At 26.1% G+C, this 20,874-nt stretch overlaps 1 protein-coding gene across 4 annotated transcripts in view; it reads right to left on the bottom strand.

Moving 5' to 3' along the window:
• Positions 1-20,874, bottom strand: part of LOC111618824 (regulator of G-protein signaling 17-like) — a 42,086-nt gene that overhangs the window by 12,423 nt on the left and 8,789 nt on the right. For 2 of the 4 annotated variants that reach the window (XM_023360429.1, XM_023360438.1), the window contains exons 2-3: positions 9,826-9,942; positions 9,464-9,736 (exon numbers count right to left, since the gene is read on the bottom strand). In XM_023360429.1, coding sequence (XP_023216197.1) covers positions 9,464-9,736; positions 9,826-9,863 — 311 coding nt within the window. In that variant the 5' untranslated portion in view covers positions 9,864-9,942. Of the gene's footprint in view, positions 1-9,463; positions 9,943-20,874 lie in introns of all 4 variants that reach the window. The other 2 variants (XM_023360412.1, XM_023360420.1) reach the window with 1 other exon arrangement.

Genomic DNA, 20,874 nt, shown 5'->3' with positions numbered 1-20,874 from the left:
AGTATATATATATATATATATATATATGGCAGACATTATGTAGTAAGTCAATTAAGTTAATTGATTTTACTTTTTGGACTTTGTAAAATTGCTCCAATGGTTCTGTATTTAGAATACAGTTTACAAAACCGAAGCCCATCAGTAGTGTAATGGATAAAACTACTGAACAGTGGTCGTGGGTTCGTGCCTCACAAGATTGGTGAGGCGCAAACCCCCGAATTTTCTTCACTTATCTAACACTAAGCAGAGTTTAATTTTCCATAAAACGTCTTCTGAATGGTACATCTTGACAGATCGCCCATATGTTACTCATCAAACCGTACCAAAACCAAAATTCTATACTTTTATACTTAAAACCATCAAGAAAAAAAAAACGAAATGGTTTTATTTATAAGTGTAGAAGTGATTTTCACAAGTTTTTTTTTTTATAATTAGAATTTCAAATTTTCTACAAATTCCGTAAAAAATTCGAACATTTTTAATCGGGAAAAGATCGCATTTTCTGATTAAATTTACTTGAGTTTATTAGAAATTCACTGAAATTTTCTTGTAGAAATTATAAGATGATATTCAAAAGTCAGTTAACTGAATTGATAGCTCGAAAAAGCCGTTCAAAGTATTATAATTTAATTTGTTAAAGGAGTAATAATTTGCGTATTAGACACTTTTTGGATAGTTTATAAAAAGTAAAATATTCGAATAAAACAGAAATTCAGTCTATAGAATGGTTAACTGACTTTTGGATCCTCCTATAATTTCATGTAATTTTCAATTATATCAATACAGAACCAGTTGTTACGATCACGTATGCATAACTTTACATACTAAAAATCTATTAACTTTCCGTATTAATTTTATTCCGAATCAAATTTTGAGAAATAATATTAAAATAGTCGAGTTTCTTTTAAATTATTTATATTTTTAAATGCCAAATAACTTTTTATACAAATAACACGATATGTCTTGAAACTTTCTCAAAAAATTCTACTAGAGTAAAAGAATACTGTATATAGAAACATTAATCATTTAAGAAGTGTCAAGAGTACTGTATATATAAGAAAACTGAGTATAGAGTCAAAAGGATGAAGAGGATACGAGCACGCTTGAGCGTTATATTGTATAATTTAAACTGTACGTAACAGAGTATTCTACCGCTCTTGATGGATCCGGAATCGAATCCCGGCAAGTTGTGAAAAGTTGCAGGAGTTTTTCAGGCGATAGTCTGTCATGGATAAGTTAAGCTCGTCTCTCACCACCTCTATTGTGAGCCTGGTCTAACCTACGATGGGCCTGAAGAAAGTCCTTCTTAGTTACTACAGGGGGAAAAACATCTAAAAAAATTGGAAGAGCTACATTTTACATGGGAAGAATATAATAATATAGAATATAGTAGTACAGGAAAATTATTATGAAAGATATAATCTTATTAGACATTATACAGGTGTTAGATAAACGAAGAAAACTTGGAAAACTCCATTGGTCAGACACAAATTTAATTTTTTTAATATAATTTTCATTATATAAAAAATTGTAAATGCTAATAACGAGTAAAATCGTTATTAAGTCAGACCCTACTGGAGATATGACACTACCCGCTTTACAGTACGTACCTTTCCACCCCCTCGACCTTTAATTACCAAAATTTAAGAGCATTAATCCCCCTAATAAACAAACTTTCCTGCAAAGTTTCAAATAATTTCGACAGAAAGCACAGGAATTATTAAGCTTCAAAGCGAGTGAACAAAATCGTGCCCTCCCACACACTAGCATCCATACATACAGAAAAAATCCCCAAATTTTTTTGCATTTCTCGACGTTTCAAGGTCTCCTGAGTCCAAAAATGTAAAATCTTGGGGAGATAATTTTTTAACCAATCGTTATACTTTCCCTTTGTTATGTATAATAGCCGAAAAAATATCATTATCAAATTTGAATTTAATAGTCAGCAATAAAATATTTGCCATTAATTTAAAAGTAGTAAGAGATAAATATAGATTTTTTTTTTTGTAAGCAATTACATTAAATGGATATAAAATACAATTAGTTCCTTGCTTACTTTAATACTAACCAAGGAAAATCTAATCGAAATCTACTCGTTGGAACAATAAACAGACATTACATTACACGCAAACGTGTTGAAGTTCGTACAAAAATCGCAACCACTTATACAATGAAGAAAATATACTTCAACAGTGCACATTAAATAGGTTTATAATTATAGTTTATGAAATTAATTGATTATACAGTACATTATTTTAAAAAAAACATTACTTTAAACAATACAAATTATCAGCCTAATGGATACGATAGTATCATTGATGTAATTACAGTATAATTGTATCGATTTGGAAATAGTGTAATCTTATCCTTTGTTACATCTATTTGAAGCATCATAGTTTAACATTGACTAAATAAATTCTAACTCGTGCTTGATACAAAAATAACAAAAGAAAATCTCTATCGAAGGTTCGCAGAATCACTCCATCTAATAAATGAATCGTTTGTTTTTAAAGTGTTCTAAAACAAATCAGAAAACTACTCAAGGACAAATACAAAAATATGTTTTGGGATTTATTAAATAATACATTTTTTAGTCATTAGTTCTTATGCATATATATATATATTTTATATATAAAGCAGACAGACCAAATTCAACACGAACAAAAACGAGCAATTATTTATTGTAACATCGCCAAGCTGGTACTTTAAAATACATCAGTTTTAGAATACCCTTTAAGAAACAATATAAGCTATTAGAATAAATAGGATAAAAAGCAGTAGCATCACTTTAAGCATATTACATTTTCGAGCATTCGTACGACATATAAGACAACACTTTAAATATACGTTAATTAATGAAATTCAAAGTCGCTCAACCCTAAACATTGGTCGTGGGTTTATGCCTAAACAACTGGAGTTTTCTACGTTTTCTTCGCTTTCAAACACGGAAGAAAACGCAGGAAACTCCACGTGGTCAGCCCGTTGTTCAGATAAAAAACCGAGAATCAATTACTACTTTTATCTACGTGACCATTGGTGAAGTCTAGTTTTTATTGTCACTTAACATACGAATATTATTGTGAATTTTTAGCATACCTAAGCAGATTACTTAATGAAAAGTGACTTTTATTGGATGTACTGTACAAAGACTTTTTAACGAATAGCATGAGCTGTATGAAAACATTTTCCTAATAATATAAAGTTCAATAAATTATATTTTACTCTAGTGTAAGAGGTAAATGCTTCTAGAATTATTCGATATTTATGGAATTTGTGATTGATAGACTTGCAAGCGAATAAAGAAAATGATAATTGAAATAGGAATATTAAACTGTGAAAATGAATAAAAGGTAAATCATAATATATAGAATAGACAAATGACATTTTTAATATAGGGAAACAAAACGACAAGGTTTTATTGTGAATTTTATTATTTTCTACTCCATTTATTCGATGTAACCTGTCTGAATACTTACAATAATAAGTTCATTCGCATAATTGTTTAAATTGTCCATTTATTTAATTATTTATTGTACAGAAAATGAAAAGAAACTTTAAAAACATTTTACGTATCCATGCAAGATATCTTTATAATTTATTTCGTCTGAACACAATGTTTTATTATGTGGTTTATTCTATGATCCACTCTGTTCCATTATTATATATAACACTGTAAAGAAAACCAATTTTTGTCACGTTTTCTTTCGTAAATATACTATTATGCTAGCTTATATGGAGGTTTAATATATATTTGGCTGTATAATAGTTAAAACCTTATTTTGTCTTGTTTCAGTCATTACAAATAATTTATTTACAGTATATCTACATTATCTCATTTGTATAGAAAACATTTTAAATGATGTAACTAAATTAGATTCCGTTTTATTTCATATACTGAAGAGGAGAATAAATTTAATGATAGAAAAAAAACGAAAATATATAGCAGAAAACCCGAAAACAATCCTCTATCCCTTTCTCATCACATCTCAGTAATCTCGTATTGCATAGTGTCTGATTGATTTGTGTTTCGAATAATCCCATGATTTAAAATAGGAATAAAAGGAATTGAAAGACTTGCAACGAACTTTGTTAGAGAGTTGGAAAAGTAATTATTTTCAAAAAATTTACTTATTAAATAAAAAAAATTTACCAATACATTTTAAAAATAATATAAACATAAATTATAAGAGAGTTACAAGTATCTATTTTGATTATATATTTTTAAAATAATTTTATATCAATCAATTCATCCAATAAAACCCAATAATCCTATCGATATATATATAATACGAGATTGTAAAATCAAATATCATTAAATCTGATAGAAGTTTTCTTAACAATATTCAATGATTCAAAGTGATTTTTAGAAGGTAAACAATTAGAAATAATCGATAAATCACATGTTAATCATTCTTAATCAGTACGTAAATTCCTTTAAATTTATTTTAAATTTCTCATAAATGTTATATTTATGAGATTGTCCTCTAAGTGCCTATAGGGCAGTAAGAATGAAAAAACAAAATCCCTTTGAAGATGATAGATTATATAATGAAAGGGTTTTACCGTTTATACATTGTATGTAAATTTACTTATAAATTATTACTATTTTAAAAAAATAATATTGAAAGTTATATATTAAAATGTAATATTTGAAAATAAGAGTTTTTCAATAGAAGATTCAATGAATACAGGAATTACAATATGCAAATTAGAAAATAGTAAAAATCTGATGGAAGAAAAACCGAAAATGTACTGAACTAGATGTGAAAAAGAAGCTGGAAATCGTTGCTTCTTTTAATGGACTCCCATCAACTGTGCGTAAAAGTTTCAAATCTAAAGAACAATTGCGAGAAATGGCCTTTTCAAGCAGTACTAATCGAAAATGTATTGTTGAAAATGTTGATACTGCATTGTATCAATGGTTTTGGGGGGATTATGACCACTAATATTACAATTACTGGTAAAATTTTACTTGCGAAAGCAGAAAAGTTTACTCAAAACCTTGGAATTAGTAGTTTTGTGGCAAACAATAGTTGGTTAGATCGATGGGAAAAGTAATATAGAATTGTTTTTAATGACTACTAACTTGACTTCAATTTAGATAAATTCGTGGATATCGATAAAGATGTTGAATGTGCCGAGTCATTAAACGAAGATAGAATCGTTTCGGCTATAATGGCAAATAGATCTGCTACTGTTATATTGACACTGAGCGACGATAGTGATGAAGGAAAAAAAAACAACAATATTACGAGCGCTATGAATTACAAAAATCTTAAAAACATTTATTACAAATTATTGCATTTCATGTGTATTTAAAAATTCAAAGATAAATTTAATTATTTAAATATACAATACAATTTTTAATGCTGTTTTATTTCATTTAAAAAGTCTCAAAAAATCTACTTTTAAACGTTCCTCCATCAAAGCTGATGGAAGAACGTTCAAAATGTACTATAGTGTACTTAAGTATAGTACTTCAATATAGTACAATACAATACAGTACAGTAGAGAATGCAGAATTGAGAATGTTGGAGTGATGGGGATGCATTAAAAAGAAGATTGTGAAGATGGGAATTGATAGGAAATGAAGAGAACGGCTCAAAAAAGATGGAGGATGGTAAATATCAGAGAAAAGTAATTGAATAAAGTATAGATAAAAGGTTAAGCAATACAAAAAGTTTTCATTAAAAGCAAGAACTTCATGTACTAGTTACTTGTACATAATAAAGTTCTTGCAATCCATGGATTTGTACATGGATTTACTAAAAGAAAAAGGCTGAAAGCACTGAATGGCATGAGATAATAAAGCATTTATTATGAAAATTTGCGAGTATGATAATTATTAAGACTTATTACAATAATTTTTTTATATTTTTTATTATGATATAAAACTTGAATTACAATAAAAAGAAGAAACAGTGAGAAAGATAATTTCATATAATGATTAAAGCTATTAATGATAAATGAGGAAGCATATTACGATTAAAAAATATTATTTTGAAGTAATTTAGGGGAGATCGGGGCAACTTCGGCATGCGGGGCAAGTTTGTCAAGCGCTTTTTTTAAAAAACAAATTAAAAAAAAACTTTGATTATAGGTTAGGCAGTTGAGTTTCATTGGTGGCTTGTTGAGTGTAGTGTTTTTATTGTTCTCCAACAAGCGTAGTTGAATTATCAAGCAAATTTTCATTTTCGTTCAATTCCATATAATATTTTTTTTCCATTTATATTGAATTGGCAGGTTTTGTTATAATTCCATGATAACGAAAGTTACTTTTCCTGTTAGAAGGATGTAACTTCAACTTATTCACGTGGCCAGATCGTGGCTTGGCATTCTGTTCTCAGGGTTGTACTTAATGTTTCGAAATCATGACTAGCGGGGTAAGATCGGCAACATAAAGCCACATTAGAAGCAAAGGATAAAAATCAAACAGATGATAAATGAAAACATGTTTGCATTTGTTATTCATGTATATATGTCTTTGAACTTGCATTTCGTTGTAATAATATTAAATGGGTGTTGGATTTGTATTTCTTTGTTTTAATAGTGAATTCCAACTTATACATTGTTAATAACATAATTTTATATACGTGCCTATCTTGCCCCATTACTGTTGCCCCTATACCAGGGGCAACTTTAATAAAAATAATTAAAATAATTACAACTTTACAAAAAGAGAGAAGTTGCCGATCTTGCCCCTATACCCGGGGCAACTTCGTCAATTTCTCTCTTCTTGTAAAGTTGTAATTATTTTAATTATTTTTATTTCCAAACTGATTTTAACCAGTTCTATAGTAAGGTAACATTCCAATAGACAATATGCAAAGCTTTTTTTTCAGTTTACAGCAGTATTTATTACACAAAATTTAAGTAAAGCTTAACATGCCGATCTTGCCCCGATCTCCCCCCTATACATTTTTCAAAGCTCATAATGTTTTTTTTACAAGCAACATAAATTCTAAATAAATTTATTATAAAAGATAGCGGTTTCGTATGCAAAAAATGTAGTGTCATTCTTCAGGAAGTAAGCAATGTCAGTAAGGATAAAAAATCAAATAAAATCTTTTGGTTACATTCATAGATTCGAAATAAAACAACTACCGAAGCATGTCTTCTTCGATTCGATTGGCTGAATAGGGAACAATGAAAGCAGACATGTGGACATATCATAGAGTCGACGAATAGGGAATATATTTCTTTGCTTCGATTCAATAGAAAAAAAAAAAAAAAGACTAGAACATGAAATGTAGAAAAGCATGAAAAACCATTTATTAAACACAAACAATGATGTAATATCAGTTTTATTATTTTATTTGTTTTTATTCTTCAGAATTCTTATTTTTCTTTTTCTTGTGTAGTTTATTTTTAAGCCAATAGAATGAAAGAAGAGAGAATTTCAAAATTCTGTTTTCTCTGATCCTATTGGCTTAAAGCTTCTATTATTTTACTAAAAAAAAATTTCATTGAAATTTTCATTCCTATTGACATCTCCTGCTCCCTAAAGGATGGAAAATGAATAAATATTAATCATTTTGTATTATGATTTTAAAGTTTTCTATTGGAGGATGATAAAATTTATAAACAGAATTAAATTTGGCAATTGTTTTTTTTAATTTAATGAGAATTGATATATATTTAATAGGAAGACGTAAAAGGAATTTACCCGTTCTTTCATAAACAATTAAACCTCGAAGCTATTCTTTACATTTCTAAAACTAATTTTATAGAATTAAATAAATATAAATTAACACAAAATAAATATTTCTAGCATTTTATTTAAGTTTATGTAATAATTTTCTTAATTTCTATCAAATAAATAGATTCAAAATAGAAAAATATAGCTGAAAAACACAGAAACAATAACCAAATTATATATAGTCGTAGTAACACGAACTACACAAAGGTTACGAATTAGGCTGCCTTTAGACCGGTTCTTCTTACGTTACGTTACGTCTAGTCAATCAAAGAAGACGTCTTAAATAACTTAAGACGTTACAAATAACGCTAGACGTAACGTAACGCAACGTAAGCAGAGCCTGTCTGAACCTTACTCTCCACGATTTACTCATAATTTTGTTATAAAACTTATAATTATTAACAAAAAATGAACAATTTCAATTTAAAAATAGATTCCAAAAGTCAGTTAACCGTATTTATTAAAATGTTTTGTATAATTGTAACTTAAAACATACAAACACCGAGTCGTAAATTGAATTTAAAACACGTATTTTTCTGATGAAAACATGATTAAAAATTCAATTGAATTATTTTTAATTTTTAATTAATTAATTGTAAAGTTATTTTTATAATGGTTAAATGAATTTATATAAAATTTCTTCTCTTTCTTTCGAAGGAAAATGAATTTTATTAGCGTTAAAACATTTGTAGTAACGTTGCACAGTACATTTTTTACAGGATATTTGATGTCGTGCGTAAGAATTGTATTTAAAAGTAATGATTAGAACAGAAAATAATTACGAATAATGAAAATGCCGGATCAATGCTTTAAGTTTGTTTAAAGAAATTTGTAAATATAATCATGTCATTTAATTAATTATGAAAGAACTGATGATTATCATCCAGTTACACGTTGTCATATTTCGTTGAATAAAATTGATCTTTCATTATAATCAATTATTACGGTACAGAATACATTTAGAAACTAACGAAGGAACTAATTTTTCGTTAAATTTATATTAATAGATATTTCATTAAAGCTTCTTTCGACTATAGAATATTTTGATAAACGGTTAATGACTTCTTTTATAACTTCTAAATGCCATTAGATGGCCCATAAAAATTTTTATAGGCCATTTATAAATTAAATTTTTTAATATTTTCAAGTATTTTTTTTTTCTTTTCCTTCACATTTTAAATATTTGGGTTAATCGCTTTAAAAATTTACAATAATTTATATTTGTTACAAATTCTTAGAACGATTTAACGACTGATTTTTTTTTTGGTATGATATCAGTTTTAAAATAAAAGAAAAATGTAGTTTCTATTTATTTAAATGTGTCCGTAATGCATAATATTTATGTATAAATAAGGAATAATTGCAGTATTCAGTAATCGTAGTAAATATTCTGCGATACGAATATAAATTTCAGGTGTAAATACACAATGTCCAAAATGTTAGTTAAACGTGTTTGCAGAGTTTAGCAATAATTATTTGAAAGAAATTTAATACCAAACTAAACGATTTTTTTAACTTTAAATCAGTTAACATTAAGCAAATTATATCTTCAACCAATCGTTTCTGACAAAATTTAAACTTCACCAATCAGCGACAATTAAAACATTGTACATTTCAGATGCTCTCTTACTTATATCGCAGAAGACCGCTTATGTTTATAAATGTTTTTCTACTAAATTTATTAATATTTTTTATCGAAAAAAAACATATTTAGTTACAATTCGCTGTGTATTATATATAAAAACAATATTCTTTAAAACTTACCATGAGCAACTGCAACAGCAGCACCAACAAAAACAGCAAGATCTAGAATTCCTCGCGTGTCCGTCTTTTTTTCCTTTACTCCTTGCATTAGTTGTGATACTGCCATCGCCATTGGTCCCTCCGATAATTGTATCGGTCCCAATTGGACTCGTTTCGTCCGAATCTGCATTCACACCTTCACTAGTCTTTAACTGCACTTGTTCGACACATATTTTGTCAGCACAAGGCGAAGAAGTGCCCGGTTGCGACTCCGTCGCTGCACGATCCGTAGACCTTTTGGTACGAGGAGTACCGTTAGTAATTACTTTAGTTTCCTCGCTATTATCCGATTTTGCAATTGAATTTTCTCCTTTTAAACGTACCGGAGTTTCTTGCGAGGGTATGGTCCCTGTGGTGACATTAGAAGCAGCAATTGCGGCTGGTGAAGATGGCGGTTTATCTGTTGGCTGCTTATCGCTTGTTTTCTTCGTGTCTGACATCTGTATAACGAAATAATAAGAATAAATTTATGTTTTAATAATATAAAAGGTATTAAAATTTATAAATTTTTATATAATAAATGTACAAAATAATAGCATAGTTCCTCGTTGAACGATTCAATCCGTGTCCAGTTTCTCGTTCTATTCCCCTTTTGACTTAGTAATAACATCAGCATTGATTTACAAGTCACGTGTACTTCTAGCAGAGGGATGATATTTATAGCAAACTTGTCTACGATCGTGACAGAAGATATCCTACTCAGGCTGAATGTGTTTATGGCCATAACATCACGTCATTTCTACTCTTCTTTATTTCAATCTCAATTTTGCTCACCTCCGCTTTGTCGTCATTATGATGTCAATAAAGTTCGATCCGTCTAGTTTTATTTTATTTTATTTATTTATTTCTTTTTTTTTACGTTTCTTAAATAATTTTAGTTCGAGTGTAACGACCCTAGAATAACGTTGGAGTCAGACATTTCGAGTTAATTATTAATTCATTCATATTTAAAACGTTCCTTCTAAAAATACCTTTCGAATATATAAAAATGATAGCTTTAACCACGCGATAGCTTAGAAATTATGCCGTATTTTTCTTTAAATAATGTAAGGTGTCATAATTTTTAAGAGATGGAATTGCGCACGCAGGAATTTTATCCATACAGCTACACTGTTGTCTACTAACAGATATCTTATCTACAGGCCACACAAGTTAGAATTTTCCTCGGGTGATTACGTACATCAGCATTAAGAAACACGATAAAAATCCTTAAAAATATAATTATAAAACCGCTGGGTATCGTTAACAATTCATCTCCATCATCATCATCATCATCATCATCATCATCATCATTTAAAAATCACATTTTTAATCATCCTAAAATTCGTTTAAATATATAAATTTATGACGATCGGTAAGTCCACTTATATATATATGAGTTATATATAAAGGTAAACTGTGAAGGAACTAATCTATAGCATCATTTTTTTTCCTCCCGAATTCTCTTTTCTAATCGATTTTTTAATTTTAAAATATTAATAAAAAATAAAAAAATAGGTACTACTGTATATGAAATTTGCAAATCGGCAAAATAAATTTATTTGCAAACGTTACACGTCTGGAGGATGCTCGAAACCTCTTTTCCGAAAGATCAGCATTTCTTATTTTTGGCATCCAGGATGACGTCAGGGATCAATAGATGTTGTTAGGAAAGGTAGAGTTATCCATCTCGTCCAGGTATAGAAGAATCACCCCTCCCCATTTCTTTCCAATCGATCCTATTGTGTAAGTATAAACTGTCAAGTGTGATGATGATGTCGTTATATTTAATAACGAAAATAAAATTACACATCATTTAAAAAAAAATAAATTTCCAAGTAATTGTAAAACTTAAAAATTTATTACTCGAATTGTTTATAATGTTAATAATTTACACGAACTTAATTTAATTTTAATAGATTATCAGTTTAATACGCGAAAGATTATATTACATTATAGAGTAACTTTTCTTAGAAGTTTAATGCTGTAAAAACTGTTAGAAACGAGTAAATAAAATTATAAAAAAGTTCTTATATTGCCGTTTTATAACTTACAATAATATAAGTTTACTTATTCGTGTAAGTTAAGTTGAAAGAAAGTTGTTCTCTGGAGGATAGATGACCAATATTTGAGTTGGAAAAATTTACTTATATGCAATTCTGTAAGTGCTTTCTCTCGCTATTCGATAAGAAAGTTTTTAAATTCGATTAAAAAAAAAAACAATATTTTTTCTTATTTCTTTTAAAAGAAAAATGGGTATATCTTTCTCGAGGCATCTTTCCTAACTTTATTCAATTAAATAATACGAAATTTTTACTGTAAAAATTAAGATAATTCATTTATTTTTTACAGTTCTCTCCTTCTCAAAATAATATATATATATATTTTACAAAGAAATAAGGATAAATTTTATAAGAAAAAAAATTATTATTGATTTAATATACTTCTATACGATGCAAAATGTTTCCAATACATCTTTCTTTTTATTGTAAATTATTTAATTTTTTTAAAATAAATAAATAAAAGAAGAAATTTGCCAATAAAATATTATTTTCGTTTTCTTTATTGTTTTTTTTTTTTTTGATTTATCGCAGTTTTTCTTAATATCGATTTATTGGATCTTGGTTATGAGATTAATTTCCTTACGTTCCTGTCTTGCATGATGAAGTGCAATCGGCACATTACATCTGGCTTTAGTATAAATATAAAAAAAAGAACCTATAAATAAGAAAATTTTTAAGGAAAAAGTTAAGATATTTTTCTGGATAAAACTTTAAAGAAAATCTTCTCGAGATTTGATACAGTATCAAATATTTTTTTTTTTTTTTTGCTTTCTAGTCCATTCAATATCAACGGAGATTGTTTATGACTTATAGAAGATCACATCGTCGATATAAATTTTAAGTTTATGGTTAAATATTTTTTATATATAATTTGTAAAATAACTTATCTCTCAATTATATAATAATTTTGTTATATATTTAATTTATTTACGTTAAAAAAATTGATGAAAATTATACTGAGATAGAGGTATCAGCACGGTTATTTTACTCGAGATCCTAATGCAGAAGGGCCTTAAAATTTAATTTTTTTAATGTAAAAATAAGCAATAAAAAAGTGTTATAAATCAAATTTTGCTTTGATAATTTCTCAATTCTCTCAGATCCTGTATAAATAATATTTTTTTTTTTAAAAATAATTTCTTAATTTTTAATTGCTATAAAATGAGTTTTAAATAAATTTCTAATTAATTTAAAGTTATTAAGATTAAATAATTGATTACAAAGTACACGATTTTATGTATTTAATTAACATTTTTCTCTAAGAATTTCATTGGAGAAAAATTCTTTGAAAAAAAAATATATATCAATAAATCAACAGCTTAATTAACTTGAATTATTATTAATTTAAATACAATAATTTTCACGTTTTTATAATCTACATCATATATTATAAAATCGTTAATTATTAATTCTAGATAAATTGTTCAATTTTTCAATCAGTCATGATAAATAAATTAATTATTACTTCCTGAAATGCACAATTTATCTAGAATTATAGATTGCATATAGATAAAAAAAAGAATCATTCTTACTAAAGAACCTTACTAAATTAATTTTTTAAATAAAATAATATAATCTACTGATATTAAAATATTGATTTATGCCATTTAAACGTTTATTAATAAAAATTCGCCTATAAAGAATTAAAAAGCCTACTGGAAAGTGGCAGTTTTAGTCTGTGCAAGATCTTAAGCAAGCGTGTAAGTCTATTTACGAGGGCCTTTATATTATATAAATTAATTTAGAAAGGACTTATCCTATGATAATAAGATAAGTCCTTGATGCAGTACAAAATTCAGAGTCCTAAAATAGTGTAGGATTCCGAATACTAGAACAAAAATGTCGATAAACATAACTTATATTTGTGTCTGAGGCCTCTAAAAGCACAAGGCCCTATATAAAATATAAAAATTGCGTATGTGTTAAACCATCACCTCTAAATCAATACCTCCTAAAAAGTCGATTTATATATAATTCTAAGCTTATTTATATTTAAAATTACACATATAGATCTATATAAGCCATTTCTTTTTCAGAATTTCTTAAGTTATAGGCAAATTCTCTTAATTTTTCAGAGTAAAAACTCATTATTATTATTATTTATAGTGTTATTAGTTTATTTCAAACCTTCCAAACTAACCGATAAGAATATCTTATTATCTTTTTAATTAAAGATATTGCTAGTCTTCGAAGTAATGTTACTGTGTCTACAATCTCCATAACTACATCAATAAAGTTATTTTCTATGCTTTAATATATTAAAAAAAAACACAAAAAATAACAATAATAATTTAATGTATTGTTTTAAGTATAGTCTATTACTCTTTTATGAAGGCAGCGATATAAATTTTTATTATTTGATTGTTAAATTATCGACTGAACAAAGCGTATGTTTATTATTTGACTTCAACATTTGTTTTCGGTGCGTGCTCAAGTGAAGGTTACGATCTTATTTACAAAAGATTGTATAAATGTTTAAACGTGAAATAGTATATTTCTATTTTCAGACTGTTGTATGTTTGCGAACTGATTTATAAAATTGATCTTTAAAGATATATACACACACACAATTAATTTCTTGCCTTATATACCTATACAAGAATTATGCTAAATAAATTTAGCATTCATAGATATTAAAACTTTGTAGATATATTTCTATCCTATTAAAAACTTAAAAATATCCACAAATAATTACTGAAGAGAAACGTAAGCCGTTGTAATACACTGTACTGTATAGTATAAACATATACAAAGGGGTAGTAAAGTAGGTATACATTTATCTACAAATATAAGATGTTTGGAGCGGAATTCTTTATTATTTATTTGTATTATTTAATATTTTATATTCTTTATTTGTGATTTATGTATAAGAATGTGTTATTTCTATGTTTTTTTTTGTTTTTTTTCCATAATTAACTCTCCATACCTACTTTTGTATTCCCTGTAGATAATTCTTAAATACAAGTAACTTATTGATATTATATACATAAAATATAATATAAAGATTTACATTTCTTTAAAATATTTAATTACATCGTTACATTTTTTATATTATAAAACATTAAGTATTATGATGATATAAGTTATTATATTATTGTAAAAAGTATATTTAGGTATGTTTAATTTAATTATTAATTAAAAATTGTTTAAATACCATTGAAATTAATACAAATGAATCATTTTTGAGTTAGTAATTTTCTACGTTTTCATTCGAGAAGTGAATTCTAATCATTTATCCTAAGGAAAAGTTTACAGTCTTGACTTTAAAATTTAATATTTCTGTTACTAACTTCTACATTCTTAAGTGTAATTACAATCAAAATTAAAATTTAAATAAATAATTTATTTAATTAAATAATATCGAAAAATTTCTCTTTAAAATTTTTGTATGTAAGTTATAGGTGTGTTATATATTGTATGAGTATGTATTTTCTTCCTCTGTAAAATGTATTTATGTATGTCTAGGTGGTTCTTTATTGTATAGAGGATTAAAATACTTAAACTTTTATTGAATTTACATTGAAAATGTAGCTTATCAAATTATTAATTAGAAATTCTATTTATTTTCCTATCCGATTATTAAAATTTATAAGCTTTTCATTCTTATTACATAGCAGAGAATCATTTGTTTCAATGATTTTACATTTACTATCCTCTAAACTTTATGAATAATTTCTTCAACAGAAATAATGCATGTATTAATATATATGTGTGTATTTTTTTTTATTGAACTAAAAGTATTTTTACGTAGTAATAATTATTTAATTAATAAATTTTAACATATAGAATTTAGATTATAAATTTAAGAAGGAATAATTGCTTTTATATTCAAACGATAGGATTAATCGGTCTATTTTATCAATAGATGCTCGCCTAAAAAACCGATCTAAATCTTAAATTTAGACTGAATATTGTAAAAGTATATTGAAATATTGAATACGTTAAATCATTTACTGTTGCAGAATGATGAATTTAATATATTATTAAATGCACTTTAATTATTAAGATGTTTAAATGGAGTCAGTATAGTAGAATTGTAGTAGTGTTCAGCATTTTCCTTTTTTCTCCTTCTTCTGAAAGAAGATGCAGAAGAAGGAAGGAAAGTAGGATAAAACAAACTTATGTGCATTTTAATATTAATGGTACATTCCTTGCATCTTGTATCATGTACAGTAAAATGTACATGATACATGATCATCCCCCTTTTTTTGTCTGTAATGTAAAGCAGACTGTAAAGCAATTTTGAGAATGTAAATATATTCAACATCTGTTACAATCGCATATTACCTAAACAACAATATTTTGAATGTGATTTTTACATTACTTATACGTTATCATCAAAAAATTCAGTTAAATCAATTGTTATCATGAAAGGATATTGCTACATGAATACATAATATATACACTTAAATAAAAATATAAACGNATACAATATCTAAAAGAGTACCGCCTATATGTGGATAACATGTGGATCATCCACATGATCCAAGGCACTAGTGATTACATTCATAATGGTACAGCAGGTTGCACCTTCTAATTAATGTTCCCCTAATATATATCGGTTCTAGTTCGTTACTGTGTACAACGTAAATATATGACTATTATTTTTATATGTTCTTACGTTAGAAGATTTTAAAGCAATAATATAGTAATAATAATAATAATAATAATATAGTTTATTATTGATCGTGTAAAAGCTGCTTTTGACAATCATATGGAAATCCGTACGTAAAGAATTCGTTGATGTGTAATCGATACTAGAATCCATTAGTTTTCCTTACATTTTAGTAGGCTCTTAGTTTATTTTCTCCTATTTTTATAAATAATTATGGTTAATATAATTATTCTAATTTTTTTTCCTATCTGAAGCATTATATTTTATTATTTTCACACCATCTTACGAGCTTGTTTTATAAACAAACACGAGAATCATCCTTTCAATTTGCACAATATTACATTTTAAACCATGCAACAAAATTATATATTGTATTGCAAATTTACATTATCTTATCTCTCAAATTTTCATATAAACAAACATTTTTCACATACAAATAATGTTTAAATTATATGCACACTTTGATTAACGTTTAGAGTAATCGAAGAAATAGTAAAGCATTTTTTAAAATAATTAAGAAAAATTAAGCTCTGTATAATATATAAGTTATATATAAATATATAGCAATGATATAACAATATAAAGTATCATTAATGAAGTCATTCTGAATATTTTCAATACAGTACCCATTGAGAAACTATAAACAGTACACGATATTGGAATATTACCATGGCAATAAATGACACTATTGACAAATTAAATCGTTAAATAGAATTCCAGGAAAAAGTAAAGTTTTCAGCATACGTATTTACACTAATCGATTTGGGAATGGCTTTCTCCCCTTTCTCTCTCTACAAATTCACAAAACTTTAACCAGTTAAATGTATTGAAGTACTACATATATATAATTAAATTTCTAAATAAATCATAAATAATGGTTATCGATATCATTTTGATCATTATGAAATTAAATAACCTCGATTAGATATAGCTTAACTTTGTTAATGTCACAATTCTCTTAGAATTACTGAATAAAAAAACAAGGTATAGGCCTATAACCGAATAAAGTGCAGTAATTTTATTACATATCTACACTAACAAATTTATCTATAACATCAACTTCGCATGATTTCAGTAAGGTAACAAATTACTTCTGTAATATTATTTGATACAAGAAACTTAATCAATCATTATCCTTATTGATAGAACTATATAGGCTGTACCTGTAACTAACACAGACCACTCCACCATACAGATATTACGTTATATATAAATAAATAGAGTAATATTTATAATTAATAATTATTTTATTAAATTAAATTAAAGGTGTGTAAACATTATATATTAAATAAATTAATTTTTTCAAGCTACATTTCAATTTAAACATCACGACCCGCTAAGGACTAGTCTTTATGTTGTGAGTCATCTAAATGCGGAATATTTTCCCGTGTTCTACTATATTCCTCCAGTTATTCTAGTGACAATGGGAAGGGAACGACAAATCAATAAATACTGCAGATATTAGAGAGTCGCCTACGCATTGCTAGACTGGCTAGGATAATGGTTGTCTTGGGACTAGATTAATGAACTAAAATTTGTATTTTCGTATATATGTACAGTCTTAATCAACGTTTTAAAGATTTATTTAAATAAAATTTGATATATTTATCTTATTTTTCTTTTAAAAAACTTAACAATCAACGTTATAATATGGTTATCGTCCAGAAATATATTGTGAATAAGGTGAAATCTATGTTTGATATCAAGGGTGATGTTTGCATGTAAACTAACCATTTACAGGCTATACACAACCAAGCTGTAATAAATATAAATCAAAATATTCTCGTGCATTTACCTAAATTACTTTTATTTTATTTTTTTAAATAATGAGAGAGGAATTTTAAATTGTAAGCAATTTATTAAAATTTCCATTACTTTTTCGGTTCTAAAATGTGTTTCTATTGTCATAACAGATAAGTTTATCTAATTATCATTTTCTTTTACATTAACTTTATGTTAATAATTAACTACGCATTTTATAATTTTCTTATAAATTAAAATAAATTTAATAAAGTTGTGGTGGATAAAATTATACCTTGAAATTATTTCTTGACCCTTTTAACCTGTATAAAACGAATGCAGAAGAATGTATTAAGTTATAAGCAAGTTTAATATCGTGTTATTAGATTATTTAGTCATTTAAATAATTTATTTTAATTATAATGACACTGTTATTTTCATTTTTTTGTAAACAAACTCGAGCATTCCTGATCAATCATATAATAAAATTAGTTTTATATAGGCCTATACTTCTTCAATTTTAGAATTTTTTGGCTTTTATTATACAAATCTCTTCAATCTGGACTTGTATATAAATGGCTAGGGCCCTTCTGTGAACCTTTTGATCATGGTCCTCAATAGAAAAGCTCCCAAAATTTAATCTTTTATTCAAAATAAAATAATTTAAAAGGTCCTAGGCTTAGAGGCCCTCAAAAACTTAATTTTTTTGTATGTAAATTGCATAANTTGATCATGGTCCTCAATAGAAAAGCTCCCAAAATTTAATCTTTTATTCAAAATAAAATAATTTAAAAGGTCCTAGGCTTAGAGGCCCTCAAAAACTTAATTTTTTTGTATGTAAATTGCATAAAGTGACGAAAATTAATTTTCTTTCGATATGTGATAAAATTCTCTATTTTCATTTATTTATTGATTTTACTCATTTATCTTTATGATTTTCGATGAAAAGTGGGTCCATATTTGTGATTATCCACGTCTTATCTCACCTTTTTCAGATCCTTTTCATATCTTTACGTTCATATATTATACATTACACACTAACAATAACATTATTAAGTATCATTAACAATGAAGAAATTTCATAACATTATTTTAAATTTTATTAAGTATTAGTATTGTTAAAAATAAAATAACCAGAAAGAGCATTTATTTAAATCTATAAAGAACGTATCGTCAGGGGTCGAAAGAGAGGAAACGGGTCAGAGAGTAGATTTACAAATTTTAAGCTTTAACGCTCTTCTAAACCCATAAAAATAAATGAATAAAATCAATAAAACATCTCGATTTTTATACAAAAGATTAAATTTGGGATACTTCGATGATTCCTCCATATAATACTTCGAATGCAAATTTATTGTAATTAATTAATAAACATATTATTACTGAAAATAATTCTAAAAACTTAGATTATTTTCTTAATTCTGTAAAAAACTAATNTGCAGAAGGGCCTTAAAATTTAATTTTTTTAATGTAAAAATAAGCAATAAAAAAGTGTTATAAATCAAATTTTGCTTTGATAATTTCTCAATTCTCTCAGATCCTGTATAAATAATATTTTTTTTTTTAAAAATAATTTCTTAATTTTTAATTGCTATAAAATGAGTTTTAAATAAATTTCTAATTAATTTAAAGTTATTAAGATTAAATAATTGATTACAAAGTACACGATTTTATGTATTTAATTAACATTTTTCTCTAAGAATTTCATTGGAGAAAAATTCTTTGAAAAAAAAATATATATCAATAAATCAACAGCTTAATTAACTTGAATTATTATTAATTTAAATACAATAATTTTCACGTTTTTATAATCTACATCATATATTATAAAATCGTTAATTATTAATTCTAGATAAATTGTTCAATTTTTCAATCAGTCATGATAAATAAATTAATTATTACTTCCTGAAATGCACAATTTATCTAGAATTATAGATTGCATATAGATAAAAAAAAGAATCATTCTTACTAAAGAACCTTACTAAATTAATTTTTTAAATAAAATAATATAATCTACTGATATTAAAATATTGATTTATGCCATTTAAACGTTTATTAATAAAAATTCGCCTATAAAGAATTAAAAAGCCTACTGGAAAGTGGCAGTTTTAGTCTGTGCAAGATCTTAAGCAAGCGTGTAAGTCTATTTACGAGGGCCTTTATATTATATAAATTAATTTAGAAAGGACTTATCCTATGATAATAAGATAAGTCCTTGATGCAGTACAAAATTCAGAGTCCTAAAATAGTGTAGGATTCCGAATACTAGAACAAAAATGTCGATAAACATAACTTATATTTGTGTCTGAGGCCTCTAAAAGCACAAGGCCCTATATAAAATATAAAAATTGCGTATGTGTTAAACCATCACCTCTAAATCAATACCTCCTAAAAAGTCGATTTATATATAATTCTAAGCTTATTTATATTTAAAATTACACATATAGATCTATATAAGCCATTTCTTTTTCAGAATTTCTTAAGTTATAGGCAAATTCTCTTAATTTTTCAGAGTAAAAACTCATTATTATTATTATTTATAGTGTTATTAGTTTATTTCAAACCTTCCAAACTAACCGATAAGAATATCTTATTATCTTTTTAATTAAAGATATTGCTAGTCTTCGAAGTAATGTTACTGTGTCTACAATCTCCATAACTACATCAATAAAGTTATTTTCTATGCTTTAATATATTAAAAAAGTTACTTAAAAATTTATTTAAAAGTTTATTAAGGCTAATTTCTAAGAAATTTTTATATAAAACTAAGTTCATTATATGACATTAGCTTAGAGGAACTGCCATATTTTATATCTTTTTTTTTAAACTGAACTTTACATCATATATCTCTACATAACTTTAGATATTGATCTGATACTTATCAATTGATTACTTTTCATTGAGAACAGAGTTTAAGCGATGCTCTTGATAAAAATGAGAATCTTCAAATTTAAAATTTCTTTTTTCTTTTTTTT

The sequence above is a fragment of the Centruroides sculpturatus genome, unplaced genomic scaffold, assembly GCF_000671375.1.
Source record: "Centruroides sculpturatus isolate CEXI.00-Female unplaced genomic scaffold, Cexi_2.0 scaffold67, whole genome shotgun sequence".
Taxonomy (NCBI): domain Eukaryota; kingdom Metazoa; phylum Arthropoda; class Arachnida; order Scorpiones; family Buthidae; genus Centruroides; species Centruroides sculpturatus.
This window is presented reverse-complemented; position numbering and strand designations above follow the sequence as displayed.